This window comes from Pipistrellus hanaki, assembly GCF_964339955.1.
Source record: "Pipistrellus hanaki genome assembly, chromosome: 14".
Classification (NCBI taxonomy): domain Eukaryota; kingdom Metazoa; phylum Chordata; class Mammalia; order Chiroptera; family Vespertilionidae; genus Pipistrellus; species Pipistrellus hanaki.
The window spans coordinates 3,669,485-3,689,931 of NC_140516.1; the positions used below are offsets into that span (position 1 = coordinate 3,669,485).

Here is a 20,447-nt window from a genome sequence, read left to right on the forward strand (position 1 = left end):
TGACTTGCTCCTCACTGCTATGACACAGCTGCTGACAGCTGAGCAGGAGAGCCAGCACACCCCAGCCACTGCCCCATCCTAGAGGAGGCCTGGGTCCTCGTGCTGCAGGACACGGAGGAGCGCGGGAGATGCTCTCGGCCCATCCGCAGTAAGAGCTCACTGGTCCTGCCGGGGCCCCGGGAGCGCATGCTTACTTCTCTCCATGACATCTCCACCACCGGTGAGCCTCCGGAGGCAGAAAGGCTGCTGCCCTCTGAGCTAACACCACCTCTCCTCCACCTTCAGTAAAATTGTGTCCTCATCCCATAAGGGAAGGTGAGATGTCAGCTGGAGTTCAGCATCCTCCGCTCAGCATCTTTGCACCTGTGCCTGTGCACAGCAAGTGTTCCTTAAACAAGTGAACCCGGATGAAGATGCTGCATTGCCCTTAAGAAGTTCAGGTTGATGCTTCACTAGTTCCAGGGCAGCTGCCCCTTCCCGATGAGGTTAAACATAGTCCTTTCTGTGGTCTCAGCCATGGATTCCTCCGGGACAGAACTCATCTCTGGACTCCTCCTTGCCTAACAGCACCGACACCCTGGCTACTGGCCTTTCTCCCGGAGCATCTGCAGGGTGGCAGAGTAGGGGGTGGAAGGTGTGAGCTTGGGAGTCCCAGCTCTGCTCTTGGTTGTCCCTGGCTGTGGTGTGACTGCGGACAGGTGCCTGAGTCTGTGAGTGAGGACAGCCATCGAGGCTGACTCAGAGGGTTGTTGTTAGGATTAGCTGAGATCAGAGCATTCACATCTGAGAACAGTGCCTGGCGTGTTGGTGAGCATGGACAGTGACCCACATTACAGCCTTGTCCCAGCAGCCGGGCCTCGGGTCACCACACAGTCTTCCTATTTGCCTTATACCTCCATCTCCCCCCACCCTCATTCCAAACGGCCGCTAGAAGAGGCAGTGCCCCACACTTGCTTCCTCTCCACTGGGTTATATCACTGACTGCATTGCTCAAGGCCAATTTATTTGATTAGGTGGGTCTTCATTGGCACCTGTGGGTAAGACCCCTCTTCAGAGCCCGGGGTACACAGAGAGCTGCAGTGGGTGTGAAGAGTGAGTGAGATGGAGGTGGTTACCTGGACGGAGGGGAGGCTGTTGTGGAAAGAAGGCCACTCAAACTCCATGGTGTCTCAGACTCTGTCTCCTCACCTGACCTTAGGCGATAAGGAGCCTCAGCCAAACACAGAAGCTGCTGCTGCTCCTTCCCTCACAATCATCACCCACTTCACCCAGAAGCTGGTAGAGAAGCTGTACAGTGGAGTGTTCTCAGCAGACCCCAGACACATTCTTTTCTTCATCACTGAACACATCATGGTGGTAAGAACCCCGCTGGCCATAGTGGTGTGGCAGCGACCGACCGAGCGTCTGTCTGACATGCTGCTGCTATACAGGTGGTTCAGATGGACCTGCGGTCCTCCCTGGAAATGGGAGCTGAGATGGGTGGGAGGAAGGAGCAGGGCAGTGCCTGGTGGCTGAGGGGGTCCTGCCAGCCTCTCACTCAGGCCACCTGAGATCCATGTTAGTGGTCAGAGCCATGGTCCCTTATGCTGACACCTGAGCTCTGTCCCCGTCTAGACCCTTTTATGACTGTTAGTTTCACCTTAATTGTTTTTATTCTTCATCAACAAAGAAAAATCTTCATCTTTCAAAGGCCCATTTCATCTTCTGCTTTAGCATCATGTTTGGGCCTTCCTGAAATCGAGGCAAGAGTCTGTTTTTCCCTAGCCCTGCTTTGCTTGCACCTGTGCTCTCTCTCAGATAGATACACACACACACACACCTACACATGCAAATGCATGCTGGAGGTCACCCTTAGGTGTGTGTGTGTACCTGTGCTCAGCTTCTTTTACACATAGACTCACACAACCTCAACATTCTAGAGTTGAACTGTTTTGGGTCCTTTTCATTCCTTTCTGGAAACCTTTCCCTCACATGGCCATTCGCTCTTTCCTTGAGGGTCCCGCTCGAGGAGCTCACTGTGGTCCAAGGTGGTCCCAGCCAGTGGGAAGCCTGCGATGGTCAAGAAGCACGTTCTCTTACTCGGCCCCTCCCTGGGTGTGTCCTCTGCCGCAGAACCCGGGAGAGACCCTCCTTCCCTCACGCCTCCTGGGAGCGTGCAGTTGTCAGCCCCGGCACCCCTCTGTCTGTGAGCTGCTAGACCCCAGGACTGCCCCTGGGCGACAGCCAGGCTGGGGCGCAGCGCCAGGCCAGGCTGAAAGGGATGTGCCCAGAGCCCCTTTCAAGAAGAACTCTTAAGGGAGACGTACCCCTGCTAGCTCTGAGAAGGTTAAAATCAGGTCCTTGGGAAGTTGTGTTCCCGCCTTCGTTCAGGTGCTTTGCTAAAGCCACGGCCTGGGCTCACCAGCCAGCAGTAACGCCTCATGTTCCTGAGGCTGAGGATCAAGGGGCAGCATGTCTCCTTTCTGCCCACGGCCCCATTCCTGGTTTGCAGTGGCCATCTTCATATGTCCTCACAGGATGGACAGAGAGGAAGAAGCCTCTCACGGGTCTCTTCCTGTCCTTATGGGAATCCCATCCGAGGCTGTAGCCTCCTGACCGGGTCACTTCCCCAAGACCTCAGGTCTAACACCATCCCCTAGGGATTAGAGTTCAACATATGAAGTTTGGGGGGACACCAACAGAGCCCGCGGCAGCCACCAGCAGTGCAAGCACACGCTCGGAGCTCACACTGAGAGCGGGTGCCCGCTGAGGTGCTTCCAGCGTGTCAGGCTGAGGACTCTCAGTTCTGCCCACACTTGCCATCCTTCTCTCCTGGTGGCGGCACTCGTAACTCTTAACTTCCGTTTGAAAGATGTGACCAGTCTGAGAAGCAGAAGACAATGATAAGAATGTGAATCTCAAATGACAGCAGATTTAAATAAAGCTAACCTCATTAGTATAAATAATCGCAGTGCCCATAATATTCTAAGAGAGCAATCTATAGCTAATAAATGACCTCTCTAATAGCCTGGAGGCTTTGCACCTGTTTTTTGTTTTATGGATTCTTTTTGATGAAGCCAAGTAAATGGATGGATGGACCAATTAGTGTTAAGGCTGCAAACCAGGACCCCCTGCCTCCACACCCAAGTTTCCCATGTGCTAAAGTTCACTGGACCCATCTCCTTTGTGGCTCAGAGAGGGTTAAGTGCCTGGTGTGAGATCTATCATTGCTGACCAGGTAGCCTCTTTGACCCTGAGCCTTGTTATCTCTACAGTGGGCTAATCTTAGTTCTTACTTCATCATTCTGCTAGGAGGTTTAAAGGAGGCGATGTGTGGAACCCCGTGCAGAGATGCTTAGCAGGGTGCCTGGCATACTGTAAACATTCTGCACATGGTAACTCATACTCACAGTTAGTGACATGTTTTAATTAGACACGATTAATGGCATGTTCTTATACACCGAGGGCCAACCTTCTTACCTATGTTTCAGAAATCCCTGGTCCCCTCGCTATTTTCCATAATATGACTGTGGTAAACTTTAACACTTTTTAAAAAAAATATATTTTTATTGACTTCAGAGAGAAAGGGAGAAAGAGATAGAAACATCAATGATGAGAGAGAATCATTGATAGGCTGCCTCTTGCATGCTCCCTCCTGGGGATCAAGCCTGCAACCCAAGCATGTACCCTTGACCAGGATCGAATCTGGGACCCTTCAGTCCGCAGGCCAATGCTCTACCCACTGAGCCAAACCAGCTAGGGCAACTTTAACATTTTTTACACCAAGTTTTGGTAAATCCAACTATTTGAATTGCCTTTATTGACCACTCACTTAAATGGAAGCTCAGCGGTAGAGACAGCTGTCCTCTTTGACTTTTAGATCCTGCCAAATTCTGAAATACAGAAAAGACTGAGCCAGTATCATTTTCACAGTTAGCGGGGTCCGTTCCTACAGCCATGCAGTGAGCACAAGCAGGTCTGTGTGTGTTATTTCATGACCAGGTCGTCGAGAATGCCTCCTCTCAAAGGGACAGCGCCATCAGCGCTTTGTACAGCAGCCTGAATAAAGTCATCCTGCATTGCCTGTCCCAGCCCCAGCAGTCCCTCTCCGAGGGCCTGGGCCTCCTCCGCATCCTGTACTTCCTCCAGGAGCACTGGGACATCGTCTTCGCCACCTACAACTCCAGCGCCAACTTCCTGCTGTGCCTCATGCACTGCCTGCTCCAACTCAGCGAGGGGAGGTAAGACTCCATGGTGGACAGGGAGAAAGGAGCTATGATGTGCACTGACCATCAGGGGGCAGGTGCCCACACCCCTCTATGGTCAGTATGCTCCCACAGGGGGTGCTCTGCTCAGCCACAAGCCAGGCTGATGGCTGCGAGTGCTAAGTATGTCCAACTGTAGCTTAGGCCCACTCCCCACAGGGGAGCATCAGTTGGACATCCCCCGAGGGCTCCTGGGCTGCCAGAAGGATGTCTGACTGCCAGCTTTGGCCTGATTCCCCCAGGGAGCGGGCCTAAGCTGGCAGGTGGACATCCCCTAAGGGATCCCAGACTGTGAGAAGGTGCAGGCCCGGCTGAGGGACCCTCCCTCTAGTTTGTAATGAATGATAGTGTAATCCCAAAGAGCTGAATTTCACTGGGAAATCTCTTGTCTGTTAGTTATCCCGAAGGATTTGGATTGGAACCCAAGCCTAAGATGACTCCTTACTATCAAGTGTTTCTTTCTCCAAATGAAGACATGAGAGAGAAGAGAGTGGATGACACCCCAAGTTTGACTGATGGTACATTTTATTTGCTGTTTATTTTGGGGAAGTAGATGGATAGTGATAACTGCTGGGGTTGCATTCTTCAGTGTCTTTCCCATGATGAGGAAACATGTGCTAAGGAGACATTCAAAGGCCAGAAAAAGTCCTGGGAAACTCCAGGATGATGTAGTAGTAAAGCAGGAAAACCTGATGGGGAGTAAAGTTGGATTGATTTTTGCATATTAAACATGGAATGGCATGGGTGGAGGATGGATGGAACAAGAGGGAGCCATAGGGACTTGGTGTGACTAAGAACCAGTGGACCTCACATACGTTGATTTCTCATCTTGGTGTGTCTCTTGAGTTTTCCTTTGGGCCACTAGATAGAGTGACTGGTTATTGTATAGCTGTCTCTTCATCTTTCTTCCTTAGACAAATGGGGATGGAGGAAATAACTCATTTCTTTCATGAAATGATTGGCTTAATGGAGGGTCTGTTTGGACTTGCTAATATCATGTCCAGTTAAAGGGTCGGCAGTTTGTAAGAGAGCAGCCAGCCTTTGGGTCCATGTGCCTGAGAACGTGCTCCTCCGGGCCAGGAGCCGCAGCAGACCCTCGCCACCACTCCGGCGTGCTGCCACTCACAGGGGACAGCTGTGACCCTGAAGGCCGGCACAGAGCCTGTGCTCTGTTAGGTCGGCAGTGCTCAAAAACCTTTGGAATTTAAATTTTGCTCTTACCATGTTAATGACAGGACAAACATTGGCATGTAGGGACTTAGTTGGCAGAGTGGGCGGAGCAATGTCCATCCTGAGGCTGAGAAAGCAAACAGTAGAGGCTGGTACCAGAGGTGGGGCCCAGAAGTCCAAGGTCAGAGGGGAATAGGCCCTGCCGTGGTTGCAGTGTGGGGCCCAGCGGCAGGGAGGTGTGGTAGGTGTGTACGCATCTGGGCAGATGCAGGCACTGAGGAGGGGGGCTGGTGGGGACCTTGAGCTAGCACAGGAGAGAGGACTGCCTTGGGTCCTGGTCCGTGGCGCAGCCTTCTTTTGAGCATCCATTCCTCCGAGAGGTTAGTATGAAGGGCAGGTTGGAGGAGCTTTCTGGGGAAGCAATTCGACTCCCTAGAGCTCTCACAGGCACGTCCGTTGGCATCTGAGAGAACTGGGAGGTGAGAGAAAGGTTCCGCACCCACCAGTATGATTCCTAGCCCCGGACATGCAGGAGGCAGGCTTGGTGGGGGAGCTGGATGCAGGGAGGGCAGCTCCCATAGAGGCTGGTAGCGTTGCAAAGCCAGGCGAGGCTCCGGGATGTGAGTGGAAGCAGCTCACCCCCCTCTCTCAGTCCAGCACAGCATCCAGAGCACCGTGCAGGCCCTCTGGCAGCAGCTGGTGGCGCAGCGGCGGCAGGAGCTGGAGGACACCTTCAAGATCGACCTCTCCGTCAGCCCCGGGGGCAGAGAAGTGAAGATGGAAGAGGTCACCCCGCTCTGGGAGGAGACGATGTTCAAGGCCTGGCAGCACTACCTAGGTCTGTCCCGGGCCGGGGCTCACCCAGTTCCCCGGGCCTTTCTCCCTCGTTCCTTCGGGTGGGGTTTACATCACGGACACCTCGTGAATCTTGGCTCACAAGGGATAAATGCTGCTTTGCTTCGTGGTGAAGGGAAGACCAGAGGTGCCAACCAAGTAAGAGGTTCTAGAAATCTCTCAGATGGGAGGGCTGCCATGTCCATGCTCACCTGGGCCTGCAGCTTGGGGGTCTAGGCCCTGCCCTGACAGTCACCTCCGAGCTGTGTACTGACCAGAGCTTTGGTTCCAAGGGAAAGTGTTCATCCCAGAGATATTAGTGTCCCTGCATTCTATCAGCGATGCAACATTTCACCCTCATGTCCATCAGTGCAGCCGTGAGGACGCGGTCTCATGGTGTCTGTAAAGAGGCCATTGCTGTCAGCTATGGCTCATGCCTGCTTTAGGACTTCCAGCATCACTGAGGCCGCGGCCATTGAAGAGCTGGTTGTTTCCGGTGTACTGTCCCAGATTCCGGGTGGTCCAGCACATCTTATTCCTAGCCCTGGTGGGTGTGTATGTGCATGCATGTACACTTTGAAGTCAAAATGCCACTCTATTTCAGGGAAAAGCTCACTTAAACGGGACATGTGCACCCTGCTCATTCACATGTGCACAGCATGGGTGACATAGTGAGCTGGCCTTGCTGCTAGCAAATAGGTCTCTCTTTTTGCCAACAACCTATATCTGCAAACTGTCTGTATTTCAGGGGCTGTGTTTTAAACACATGATTTTATTTACTCTCCATGACACCATAGTGAGATCAGATGCTCTTATTCCCATTGCACAGATGAGAACACTGAGGCTTAAGGACTTGACTAACTTGCGCAGCAGTGAGTGGGCTGTGGAGCCAGGGGTCTGAGCCGGGCCGGGATGTGGAAACCCATCCCGTATTTCATAGTCAGAAGCCAGCAGTGTGAGCTGCAGCCGGAGCTGTGCCTGTCGCGGCGCTGGCCGGTCATTTGAACACCCAGCAGCTGGGGAGATAGCGTGTGCCTCCACTCAGTTTCTCCTCTGACACTCTGCTTCCCGTCCCCAGCATCGGAGAAGAAATCTCTGGCCAGTCGCTCGAATGTCGGACATCACAGCAAAGTCACTCTGTGGAGTGAGAGCTTGTCCTCGGCCATGAGGCTGATCCCCGGGTGGCAGGCCAAGGACCCCGAGTGCAAGACCGAGGTGAGCCACACCCCGCTCCTCAGACTCGGAGTCCCGTCCCCTCTCTGTTGTCACTGACAAATCTAACTCCACGCTCCGCCGCGCCCTCCCGGGGCCTTTGGCTCCCCCGCTGAGGCTGCTTCCGGGGAGCCAGGTCTTGGACTTTAACTTCAAGTGCATGCACCTCCCCTCGAGCACCAAGAGCAGGTGCTCCTCCTAGCATTAAACATCAAACGGAACCGCAACCCATGCTCTGTCATGTGTGCACGGGCAGTGCTGGCCCACAGCTCGGCGGGAGCTGTGTGTGTGGACTCAGCAACGGGGGCCGGACACTGGTGCTGTCCAGGGAATGAGGTGAGAGCCTCTTGCCTGGTGAGCTGAGGCATTAGAGTTTTCTAATAATTTCTCTAAGGCTTGTGGTGCCAACAATGAGTCGTGTGCGATCACAAATACTGTGTAGGGAGTGGGACCATAGCGGGTTCTCTGGCTGAGCCTGCTGGCCTGTCCATACACACAGCTTCTCTGCCATCCCAGCCTCCAGCATCCTGTGGCTGGGCTTCCAGGACTGGCTTCCGGGAGAGCGCTTTCTGTGACCTCACTCTGGAAGCTTTGCAGCATCAACCCTGCCGGGTCCCTCTGGCTGAGGGAGGCACAGAATTCTGCCCAGGTTCAAGGGCAGGGCTATGCACTACCTCCTAGGCTCCACAAGAGCACGTAGGCTCTTTGTGGAAAACACACTGATTCTGGTGCTGGGCTCCCTAGTCTTCAGAGGCAGATGGTGGTCATGGCCTGGACATGGCCACAGGGAGGGTCAGGAGACCTGGGGCAGTTTACTTAGTTCCCTGAGTCTTTCCCTGCTCACCTCCACAATGGGACAGATAACCTTGGGAACCTGTGGGAGAGGGCCCCCAGGAAGGCGGGGTGGATCTTGATTGACATGTGACAGAATGTGAGCTCTCTACCCATTGGACTTGGGAACGTGAGCCTAACTCCAAATCCACGTGCTCAGAGTCTGGGCTCTGCTGTCCCCACTTGTCCGCTGTGGTCAGTGGCTCCAGGGAGAGGCACTGTCAGCAGGTCCTGGGAGGAGCGGGGCGTGAGGGCGTCCTGCACTGCCCGGCAGCGCGGTTCGGGCAGAGGGGGTGTCTTTGCTGGGCGCTCCCGAAGCGGGGGCTTTAGGACTAGGGAGGGGCGCCCGGACACAGAGGGAGGCCAGGAGGTGAGTGTGGCTGACCGCGTCCGAGCTCTGTGGCTTGTGGAAGACGCTGGTCAGTGAGCTGGTGGGCAGACTCCCAGCTGCCTGAGTGAACAACTCACTGAGGTTTTGTATCAGCTGCGACATCACACGGCTCCCGGGAGCCCATTGCAGATGAGGAAACGGAATCTCAGAGCGAAGTCAAGGGCTGCACGGCCAGGAGGAGGCAGAGTGCGGGGGTCCGTCCCGCCCGCCATGCGGGACCTCAGGCCATGCCCTGCCCCTCGGGGCCGCTTGCTGAACACACAGTGGGAATGCGGCGTCCACATCAGAACACGAGGAAGCACAGAAAACGCCAAGTGCTCTAGAAATAGGAGACAGTTTTCAAACTCCCGTGTTACCTCTAAGGCTTAGAGCCTTCTCCACCAGGGGAAGCCATTCCACAGGGCGTCGCTGCCCTGAGCTCGGAGGCCAGACCATCTCTCCTGGTGCCCAAGCATCTGTGCTGGACCTGTGCACGTGTGTGAGGAGGTGCCCAGCCTCCTTTGCATGCCCTTCGCTTTGCCCCGTGGCCAGTTAGCACTGTCCCTAGGAGGCCAGCCTGTCTGGTGTGGAGCCAAGGAAGGGACGGCAAGGATGCTAGGCACAGACGTGCATTTTATGGGGACCCTGGCAGGCTATTGATGCCAGTGCCGGGGTGATTCCCTCAGGGTCACTGTCATTGGCTCCGCTCAGCTGCCTCTGAGTCCTGGGGAGGTAGGGTGAGAGACCAGCCCATTTGAAAGCAGCCTGAAGGCCGCACTCTTTGTAGCCACGTAGGGTCACAGTGGCTGGCATGGTTATCCCAACGTGTGGAGAGATGTGGGAAAAGGAACGCCTGAACTGGCTCTGCCTTTTTGTGAGGGCTGCTGTGGAAGATGTTTCTACACCAATGAAGGTCTCATTCGTTCATTCACTTATTCAACAAATACTCATTAAGTGCTGACTATATCCCGCTATAAGCACCGAAATTACAAAGAGAAAAAAACTAACATATCCTCTGCTTTAGTGGCGGCTGCTTCCTAGGGGGTGAAGAGCTACAGTAAACAGATAATAAATTCATAAATGTGGGGGTGCTGTTGCTGTGGGGAACTAGAGCAGGGAAGGGGAGAGGGTGGCGAGAGAGGTGCGGGCTGTGTGGATGGAGGTGGGCAGCTGCCCTCCGGGCAGGAGGTGTGCAGCAGAGAAACAAGAAGGACCTGTGCCGGTTACCCTCCGGGAAGGAGCGGTCAGGCCGGAGGGCTCACCAGGCAGAGGCACCAGGCCGGCGAGTGCTGGGTGTCCTCCGGCCGCCAGGGGAGGGGCTGGACGAGTGGAGAGGGGCAGCCCGGGGACATCGCCCTCGGCTGTGTTCCGGGAGGAACTGGGATTTCTCCCTCGGGAGCAGCAGGGCTGGGTGACTTACGTTCCTCTCCGATCCGGGCACTCAGAAGCTTGGGAGATAACCATGGCCCAACTCATAACTGCACGTACCTAGCGGGATAAACTTCTGCAAAACACGTATACACACACACACACACACACACACACACACACGTGTGCACCCCCGATTCCCGCTTCTTCCTTCCTATGTGAGCCCCATCTGTTTCTTCTTAAACCTGATCGTATATCCTTTCTATAGCTTTTAACCTGTGGGTATTTTAAAGCCAACTTCGTTTTGAATCAAAGTGGGTTATGTTTTAATTTGTAAAATTAACTGCATCTTTGCTCAGCAGCGTTCCCTGCCAGGCGCTCCGCCTGCCCGGGCACCGTGCCCGCCACACGAGGTTCTCAGGGACAGAGCGGGGCGCGCAGGGCTCCCGGCCTGGGGGCTCCCGCAGCCCGCACCCGTCACGCCCCACACACTGTGCTGCCAGAAGGCACAGCGTCTCAGGTACACATGTGCGCCGTGATGTCACAGGATAAGAGCATCAACTATTTGCCCTGGGGTCTGTTTAATTATTTTTAAAAATTAATTTTGATTATTACAGCTGATTACACCTCAGTGAGCAATGTAATTGATATTTTCTAATGCATCCCAAGGAACATTTTGTACAACACGCTTTTTGTTGTTGAAGGTTAAAGACTCCGTTATTGGTTTTTCCCTAAATATGCCCACATCATCAGTCCCTCCAGCGAGGCCGCCATCTGGAAAAGGCAGCGCAGACATTACTCAGGCACAGTGCATGAAATTGGCGTTTCGGCGTCTTCCGTCTCTCCGTTGTAATTAAGGGAGCTGGTTTTGGAGGAAACATTATTCATTTGGTGTTACTCCTGATCATGTCAGCAGCTGACAGCTCCACACGCCGGGAAACTGTTCCTGGGGCAGGGCGCAGGGTGCGGGCGAGCCCGGTCCCTCTTGCTGCTTGGCTCCTGGCGGGAACGTTTCCTCCGGGCAGCTCAGCGGCAAGACCAAGGCCGGTGTGAGAGGGCAGCCCCTTCTCCTCTTCCCAGACCCCTTCTCAGCCCCTCTGCAGGGCACAGGCTGTGGTGCCAGCCCGTTGGACAAAGGCTGGGGCTCAGGCTCTCCTGCCAGCGTGGAGAAGGCCAGGGCACCCTTCCCGTATCCTCGCCAGCTGGGCTCTGACTTTGCTCACCACTCAGTCCCAGATGTTATTGTTTAAAACAAATTGAATCAACAGCCAGCGCTGGTGTCTTAGTTTTGACAGATACCTTGGCCATGGTGTCTGTCTTCGTGGAAACCGGTGAGGTGTGGGCAGGAGCTCTCTGTTCTATCTTTAGGACTTTCCTGTGAATCTGAAGTTATCTCACAGTATGAAGTGGATCGGCACCTGTCTTTCAGTGTTAGTGAAAGGAAACAGTAAACGGACCTGGGCACTGGGGCCCGGGAGAGGGGCTGAGGGTGACAGCGCCTGGCCTGGGCAGCATGGCGATTGGTGGCACGGCGGGTGCAGGAGAGCATGGGGTCTAGTGGGGAAGCCGTGGCCTACAAGTGGCAGTTAGGCAGGCGAGCAGCACGTTTCTCAATGTCTAGGTTAAACTGCAGTTAGGGACCCTGAGAGTGGACGGCCTGGGGCTGTGGATCATCAGTAGGGGAGGGGCTGTACATCAGAGCTGTGAGAGTTAATGTGCCTGAGAACCTCTTGTGCCAAGGATGAGCTGAGCAGCAGGAAGAGGGCCACAGGAGATGGGCGAAGCAGGCCAGGGCGGCGGCGTGTCCAGGCGTGGGAGGAGCAGGCCAGAGGAGAGAGGGAGGGTGCAGTGGGCGCCCCTCTGGGTGCTGCTGCCTGGCCTGTCTTGTCTGACAAAGTGTGAGGTGCATGTCCCCCTGCTTTGCTCCAGGGATCAACGACACCTTGTCTCAGGCTGGGGTCAGAGGGCCCCACTGGAGCACAGCCCTGGAGCCGGCCAGCCCTGGTCCTGTGTGTTTCTGTGGAGGCAGCTCAGCAAGCATTCAGGGCTGTTTCTGAAGCTGAAATGGCCCGGGGAGGGAAGCCAGGGCCCTACAAGAAGTAGCAGAGTGGATGGAAGGCACCGCAAGTCAGGGTGACACACCGACATTGATAAAATACAAAGGACATGCTTTGTGTTGGAGTTCTCTGTCAGCCTGGCAAGGACACGGAACTCGGAAGCACCAGACATGTGTCCTCTAAAGCTGCCCTGTGGATGAGCATAACCCCCCTGCCAGTCACCTGTAAGACCAGCCGTGCCCACACGTGAGGCCTGGAAGACCTCAGAGACCTCAGGGCGCAGGTGTGGGCAGGCGACTGTGCCCCTGCCATGGGCTGCCTTCCGGAATGTGGGCACAGGCCCATCCTCGCCCACCCCAGGCATGAGCAGCCTGCCCTGGGGAGACACTGGCAGACCAGCACCCAGCTGGCAGCTGTGGTAAGGGCAGTCCTGCCTCGGGTCCTTGGCAAGGAAAGTGCCGTTTGACCATCCACTCTGCGCACTTTACCCATTATCCCTTTAAAAGACCATTGCTTAAAAATTCAAATATAACTGAAGGAGAGAAAATAATAAAATGAACTCCCATGTATCTATCCATCACTTCCATAATTTCCAACTCCTTACTCATCTTGCCTCGTCTCCATGACTAACCACTTTCCCTCTGCACAAAATAATTTTGAAGCTACATCCCAGACATCATATTATTTCATGCGTAAATGTGTCTGTATACTTATTTTTCTTTGAAGAATCATGAAACACAGAAATTGCAGAAGAAAGAGGCAGAGTGCCGATAGAAGCTGCCGCCGTCACTGTGGGAGTGGCAGGCTCCTCTGCCCCTGTCCACTGTGCTCTCTGTCTCCTGCAGCTGAGTGGTGACCGCCTTGCTGAGACCGAAGGCGCGGGGGCCTCATGGAAACTCCTGCCCAGAGCAGGACGGCTGAGGCTTCTCCAGGTCTCCGATGCCTTTGAGTTCAGTGCTTTGACACTTCAGTGCTCAGTGGTGAGGGCACTGGCTCAGTGCTCAGTGGTGAGGGCACTGGCTCAGTGGGTGGGAGCACTGGCTCAGTGGGTGATGGCACTGGCTCAGTGCTCAGTGGGTGGGGGCACTGGCTCAGTGCTCAGTGGGTGAGGGCACTGGCTCAGTGGATGAGGGCACTGGCTCAGAGGGTGATGGCACTGGCTCAGTGCTCAGTGGGTGGGGGCACTGGCTCAGTGGATGGGGGCACTGGCTCAGTGCTCAGTGGGTGAGGGCACTGGCTCAGTGGATGAGGGCACTGGCTCAGTGCTCAGTGGGTGAGGGCACTGGCTCAGTGGATGAGGGTACTGGCTCAGAGGGTGATGGCACTGGCTCAGTGCTCAGTGGGTGAGGGCACTGGCTCAGTGGATGAGGGTACTGGCTCAGAGGGTGATGGCACTGGCTCAGTGCTCAGTGGGTGAGGGCACTGGCTCAATGCTCAGTGGGTGAGGGCACTGGCTCAGTGTTCAGTGGGTGGGGGCACTGGCTCAGCGGATGAGGCACTGGCTCAGTGCTCAGTGGGTGAGGGCATGGCTCAGTGGGTCAGGGCATGGCTCAGTGGGTGAGGGCACTGGCTCAGTGTTCAGTGGGTGAGGGCACTGGCTCAGTGCTCAGTGGGTGAGGGCATGGCTCAGTGGGTCAGGGCATGGCTCAGTGGGTGAGGGCACTGGCTCAGTGCTCAGTGGGTGAGGGCACTTTCTCAGTGCTCAGTGTGTGAGGGCACTGGCTCAGTGCTCAGTGGGTGAGGGCACTGGCTCAGTGCTCAGTGGGTGAGGGCACTGGCTCAGTGGGTGAGGGCACTGGCTCAGTGCTCAGTGGATGAGGGCACTGGCTCAGTGGGTGAGGGCATGGCTCAGTGGGTGAGGGCACTGGCTCAGTGGGTGAGGGCATGGCTCAGTGGGTGAGGGCACTGGCTCAGTGGGTGAGGGCACTGGCTCGGTGCTCAGTGGGTGAGGGCATGGCTCAGTGGGTGAGGGCATGGCTCAGTGGGTGAGGGCATGGCTCAGTGGGTGAGGGCACTGGCTCAGTGGGTGAGGGCATGGCTCAGTGGGTGAGAGCACTGGCTCGGTGCTCAGTGGGCACAGGCCCTGTAGGTGCACTCAGCTGGGGAAAAAGACTCAGGATTCCTGCTAGCCCAGTGCTGCGCAGACTGTTCCAGAGAAAGGAATGGGCCGGGGAAGGAAGGGCGGGACGTGGAGGGTAGAGTCCAATGGCAGATGAGGAAGTAGGACCACAGAATTCCTTGGGAAGGTCTGTGAAACGGGTTAAAGTCAAAGACCTTGAAGAGATTTAGGACATTTTAACAATCTGAGATCCCGAAGGGTGTCACTGGGAATAGCTTTTCTTCAGCTTGTAGTAAATTCAGCATGATGCTTGCGGGCAGGAGGGAACTGGCTTTCACAGGAGATGTTTCGCAGAGATGGCCCCGATCTGGGGGAAGTTCAGACAGTGAGGACTCCTAGAGCTGAGAGTGAGAACTTAGCAATCCATTCTTGCTGGCGGAAGCAGGGAGGAAGGCAGCCTGGGTCAGCCAATCAGGAAATAAGTGGAGGGAGAGGAAAAACATCAAAATCTGGGACCAAAGGAGCGGGAAGCGAGGTCACAGCCTTTGTGCGGCCCACAGCCCCCGCCCCCGTTGTGCTCGGAGGTGGGAAGTCTTGTGAGCAGGTAATTAAATGGGGCACGTAATTGCTAGTATCTGTAAAAGGAACAGAACCACTCACAAACAAATGCGAGCATGGCTTTAAAAAGACTGAAAGCCGTTCGTTGTGCTTTGCTTTCGGTGAGATTTGGGATCAAGAAAGAGGAAATTTATTAAGTCCAATAGTTTCATTTCTGACTCCTCTGAAGCCTCCGCTCTCAGTGTAACTGGAAGTGAAGTCTGGGTAGGGTATATCTCAGCCTTGCTCTTGCGGGCAGCTGTGCTCCTGCATAGCACCCAGAAGAAACTTCCCACAGCAGCGTGGGTCCTCGGGCCAGTGGGGACCCCGCATTGGGGGTCTCGGACATGCACGCAGTGGGCAGCCCGAGGGTGAGTTAGCCCTTTAGGTTTCCTTCTAGTTATCTGGGCACTCAACCACAGCCTTCGCTCTCATTCCCTCTCTTCTCTAATCTCTCTCTCTCTCTCTCTCTCTCTCTCTCTCTCTCTCTCTCTCTCACATGCACACGCACCATTCTGCAGACAGTTGATGTTGGACCTGCCCATCACCCCAGGGAGAAGTGTGTGGAAGGAGGGCCCTTGAACAAGGAACCCCACACCACAGCGGCACAGTGGACAGGCCGGCAGCGGGTGTGAGCAGTGTTAGGGCTCAGAATAAGGGGAAGCCCCATGGCGGGCCCACAGAGACATGCTTCCCCTTCCCCATTGTAAGGACCTAGTAAATGTCACTGGTCTCTCACAGGGCCGCTCCGGGAGTTTGGAAACAGAAGTAAATGAACAAAGCCAGCCCTGATACCTTCACTGATGTCAGGGCTGATACCTTCACTGATGTTTCTTTACAAGCGCGTCATTTGTGAGGCATCTTTATCTTCATAATAGAAGGATAATTAACATCACTAATTACCTAATTAAGTCCATTAAGCATCCACCAACAGAGCCTGTGAAGCTGACATCATGTTCTACTGTCAACAAATGCTTTTGATTTCTTAGGAAGTAATTAAAATGTAAATTAGCATGCGACTATAGGCACAGGGGAAGTTTCGAATCAGATATTCATTTCAAAACCGCTCGGAGCAGCATCGCTGGGCGCTGTTTCCGGACGAGGCAGTCTGTCCGCGAAGGGACACGGGAAGCTGCCGTAGCATCGGCCCGGCGCCACACACCGTGCGGGGGCGGGGGGGGGGGGGGGGGGGGGGCGCGCTGATGCGTTTGCCCCCCTGCTTTCTGCCTTTGTTTTTATTCTATCATTTTTCCTCATATGTGCATTTTTGTTTGTGTCCTTTGTGTTAAAAATATCACAACTGATACTTATTTCTGAAAATTTTCTGTAACTGGGTTTTTTTCTGAAACCTCTCTGTAACTTAAATTCTCTAGTTGTGTTTACCCTTTAAAGTCTTTTAGGGCAAATCTTTTATCGTATCCTCTCTGTCCGTTGGGTTTGGAGAGTAATCGTGGCCTCCTGAGCCTGGGGGACACGCATGGGCAGGAAAGAAGCCGCAAGGACCACACAGGCCTGCGAGCGAGCTCCCCACGCTTCGGGGCCTCGGCTTCTGAGGAAGCTCCCACTGGAATGAGCACCACGTTGTAGGGCGAACACTGCGGCTCCTCAGGGTAGAATCCACCCCAAAACTGCACGCTTCCAGGATGGAAGCCCCAGCCTGAAGCCCGAGGTTACTCCTTAAACAACCCTCACTGCCCAGGATGCCCACCTTCCCCTGGAGCGTGGTTTGTTGTGGGCGCTCATGGGCATGATGCCCACCTGGCGGCACGGACGTTGGCCTGGGTGAGCGCCGCCACCTGCTCCGTAAGGGGAAGTGCTCGCTCCCCAACCTGAGCCGCCACCTCTGCTTGACAAGTTCCCAGGGAGGAACTGGGTGGGGCACAGCCAGCGCCACCGGCTGTACGTGAACAGGTTTCCGATGAAGGCAGCGAGAGTCCAACCTGAGAGACCAGCCCTGGTGCTGTGGAGGCCTTTGACCACGAATTGCCCCGCTGGGGGCCCGGCCAGGCTGCTCCCGGGCTGACGGGCAGGCAGCTTGGCGCAATGCCTGGTGGGGAAGCCGGGCTGCCGGGCAGCAGCGAGCGGAGGCCTCGTGGGGAGGGCACTGGCCTGCGCAATGGAGGTTTAGAGGCGGCCCCCCTGGCTTGCGGGGAGCTCTGCCTGCTGGCAGTGAGCGGCGGGGTCTATATTCCTGGATGAAGGGCCCTCGCTCTCCTTAGTCTGTGAGAGGCCAGTTGGCAGATCATGCGCAGGACAGGCGGGTTAGCAGGCATGGGGCCGCCCAAGGACCAGCTGCAAGACCAGGGATGGCCACACTGCCCACTGTGAGCAGCCACGGATGGAACTTTCTCTACCAGAACTTCCTCTCTGATGTTGCTACCTCAAAACGTGGTCTATTCTAGCATTAGGCCAAGGACGCCAGGCCCACGAATACCTGAGGAACAACACCCGTGGACTCGCTGGCCCTCACACGCCTTGCCTGCCGCTGGCATGGAGGCCTGACCACCCCAAGTCCCACAGAAGCCCCGGGATGCCCAGCTCTGCCATCCGAGAGCGGCTGATGCCTGCTTGCAGGCACTCTCTGAGCCAGTGGCCCCACAAGGAGTGAGGCTCCAGTTGCTCTCCTTCCGCAGCCGGACGAGAGTTGAGCCCTAGTGGAGCAGTTCCACGCAGCGACATGATACTCTGGGCACGAGGCCACGCCACTGCCCACCGACAGCACCTCCACTCTACGCCATGTTGTGCAAAGTCCTTATGAGAGATGCTCAGCTCCTTCCCCAAAGGCTTTCCCCAGCAGACATGTCTCCTCTGGAGCGGCTACAGGGTCTCCCCTCCCACTGGTTCCTTCCTGCCCGGCCTCCTCCGTGCCTGCACATGCCCTGTCTGACCACTGTCACTGGGGACCACCTCCGAGTAACCTCAGCTCACGCCTGCAGCTCAGCCACCATATTTTAATGTAGAAATACCGTGTCATATGCAATTCAGCAATGAATGATTCAGGCCAGACACAGAGTTTCTCGAAAAGAACATACAAATGAGTCCCAGCACAGGGTTCTCGCGTGGCAGGAGTGCTTGTCTGTATACTTATTTATAAGTTGGTGCAGACGTGGCTCTTTGTCCGGAAGGGAAGGGAGAACAGGGCTGGGGGGAGCCAGGCCGGGAGGCAGGTCCCTGCTGCTGGCTGATTTACTGGGTGATCGGGAGTGGGGGGGGCAGGGCGGCTGAGGACAGGGAGGCTGCGGCTCTCGGAACTCCTGTGCCGGGACTCATGTGAGCAGCCCCGAGCGAGCGGGTTACTTATCTCTCGAATTATGTGACATCTAAAGAGACACAGGAGGAGCGGGTTCTGAAAAAATGTACATCGATCAAGATTTTGTGCATTGAAACAGATTAACCTTGGATTGAATCCTTTTGAAAACGGGATACAGATCTTCCCTTGAAAGGCTAATGATACCCTGGAACCTCTTCTGAGGTTCAGATGTTTGAATATTGGATTGCCTAATGTGAGGTGACCTGCATTCCACAAACTAACCTTGTGATTAGGGGAAGGGAAGGTATCATCACCCCAGGAAATCCGTTAAAATCCATATATATATATATATATATATATATATATATATATATATATATATATATGCGTGTGTGTGTCACCGTGTGTGTGTGTGTGTGTGTGTGTGTGTGTGTGTATGTATATGAGACTTACGGATGGGGAAACATTTTTGTTTATGTCTCTAAACTTGAATACTTAAAACTTAAACATTCATCAATACAAAAACGCTTTGGAGTTCCCAGACGAAGCGTTGCCAGTGAAATAAAGACTGGAGCGGCAGATGGCCGGGCAGTGGAGACTGGGGGCCTCCTGAGGCCGCTGCCATTCACCGCCCGCCAGGCCCTCTCCACTCGCCCGGCGCTGCCACGTGAGTGAGTGAGTCACAGCGCGCTCTCGCCTGGGACCCATCCATTAGGAGAGACAATTTTGGTTAATTAAAAAATTCTTTCAGTGTCTCCGAACAGAAAGTTCTGGAGTTTACTTGGAGCTGCTGTGGGTGGGGTTGGTGCAGACGTGGCTCTTTGTCCAGAAGGAAAGGGAGAACAGGGCTGGGGGGAGCCAGGCCGGGAGGCAGGTCCCTGCTGCTGGCTGATTTACTGGGTGATCGGGAGTGGGGGCGGGGGGGGCGGGGCGGCTGAGGACGGGGAGGCTGCGGCTCTCGGAACTCCTGTGCCCGGACTCCTGTGCAGGGACTCCTGTTTGGGTGGGGCTCTCGGTGCTCTCCGGGAAGCCGCATGTGAGCAGCCCCGAGCATGTCAGGCCGGAGGGTGGAGTGAGTCCGTGCATTTGAGAAGTGAGAGCTCGTGTGGCTGGAGTGCAGAGGACAGTAGCCTCGCAGGAGGGGCCGAGCCAGTTGCCAGCTCGGGCCAAGTTCTCTAGGGGATCAGAGAGCCCCCGTGTCTATGACTCTCCCACATCCGCCTCTGCACCTGCTCTCTCATCTACTAAACACCCGTCTCTGCTGTGAACGGTCCCTCCTCAGCCTCCCACACCCACTCACTGACTTCCCACCCCATCCCAGGCCCTGGGGGAAGACAGGGGATATGGACAGGGAAAGCTGCGGTCCCTGGCCTGCCGAGCCCGCCTGCCAGCCTGGGACCATTAGTGTGACCAGAGGAGTAGGGACCAAGAGGTGCCCAGCGAGAGCAGACCTATTGTGCCTCTTGGGGGGATTTACAAGAGGAGGAAAAGAGGAGGAAGAGGAAGAGGAGGAGGAGGAGGGGAAGGGGGAGAGGGAAGGGGGGGGACAGGGATAGGCTGTGTCCCCCAGCCCGGGCCTCACAGCGATGGTTCCCACAGCCCTGGGACCAGATGCGAGACCCCAGCTGGTGGGTGAATCCTCCCAGGCCTGCCCCTGGGTGCAGCCAGCACTCCTGTCCCAGCTTCCCATCCCTCCCTCCTCCAAGGGAGAGCCAGTTGACAGAGCTTGGTGCCACTGCAGGGCCTGCTGCATGAATCCTCTTTAAAAGCCTGTCTCCAAGGGCCTCCGTCACACCCTGAGGTGCTGGGCATTAGGCCTCAACACGGACGTTTTGGAGAAAACAATTTAGTCCATAAGGGCACCTCGGTATCAGTAGGTGTTGGGGGGATAGATTTCCAACCTTCGGAATAGATCTCACACTTACCGCCCCTCCAGACCCCTCCCACACCTCTGTGTCTACTTCCCTGCTCCCTCTGCCTGCCCCTCCCCTCTCCCCCTCTCCCTGCCTGCAGATGCCATGGCTCTAGGAGCCTCCCCTGTGAGGACAGGGGGACAGGGCCAGGGAGAGGGGGCAGGAGGCTGGCTGAGTGAGTTCAGGGAAGGGCCATGTGGCGCCACTCCCCATCTGCCAGGGCCGCATGGAGGCCCGGCCAGGCAGAGGCCCAGGCAGGTGAGCGGGAGGTCCTGGGAGGCTGTGCCTGCAGCTTGAAGCCTTTGTCCCTGGCTACACCGAACCGTTGCTTTTCAGTAGTCATCCCCCAAGTACTCCTGACGACTGAATTTAATCAAAACATCACAGTTCAACAAAGACAAATTAGAAATTAATCTGTGAGTGAATGTAGCAGGAGAGGAATTGCCCTGGGTGGTCGGGTCCCTCCCCACCCACTCAGAGCCCCTGCTGTCATTATTGCTGGAAATATGATTATTACTCTGCCATCACTGATGTTTATTAAG

The 20,447-nt window shown here is 55.4% G+C and overlaps 1 protein-coding gene across 4 annotated transcripts in view; it reads left to right on the forward strand.

Annotated features, from left to right (window-relative positions):
* The window catches only part of WDFY4 (WDFY family member 4), a 240,091-nt gene that overhangs the window by 133,130 nt on the left and 86,514 nt on the right, over positions 1 to 20,447 (forward strand). For all 4 annotated transcript variants that reach the window (XR_014796801.1, XM_084904130.1, XM_084904129.1 and 1 more), the window contains exons 35-39: positions 1,199 to 1,356; positions 3,982 to 4,220; positions 4,641 to 4,762; positions 6,067 to 6,252; positions 7,327 to 7,463. Coding sequence is in view for 3 of the 4 variants with exons in the window: in XM_084904130.1 (XP_084760256.1) it covers positions 1,199 to 1,356; positions 3,982 to 4,220; positions 4,641 to 4,762; positions 6,067 to 6,252; positions 7,327 to 7,463 (842 nt within the window). In the remaining variant the exon portion in view is untranslated. The remainder of the gene's footprint in view (positions 1 to 1,198; positions 1,357 to 3,981; positions 4,221 to 4,640; positions 4,763 to 6,066; positions 6,253 to 7,326; positions 7,464 to 20,447) is intronic.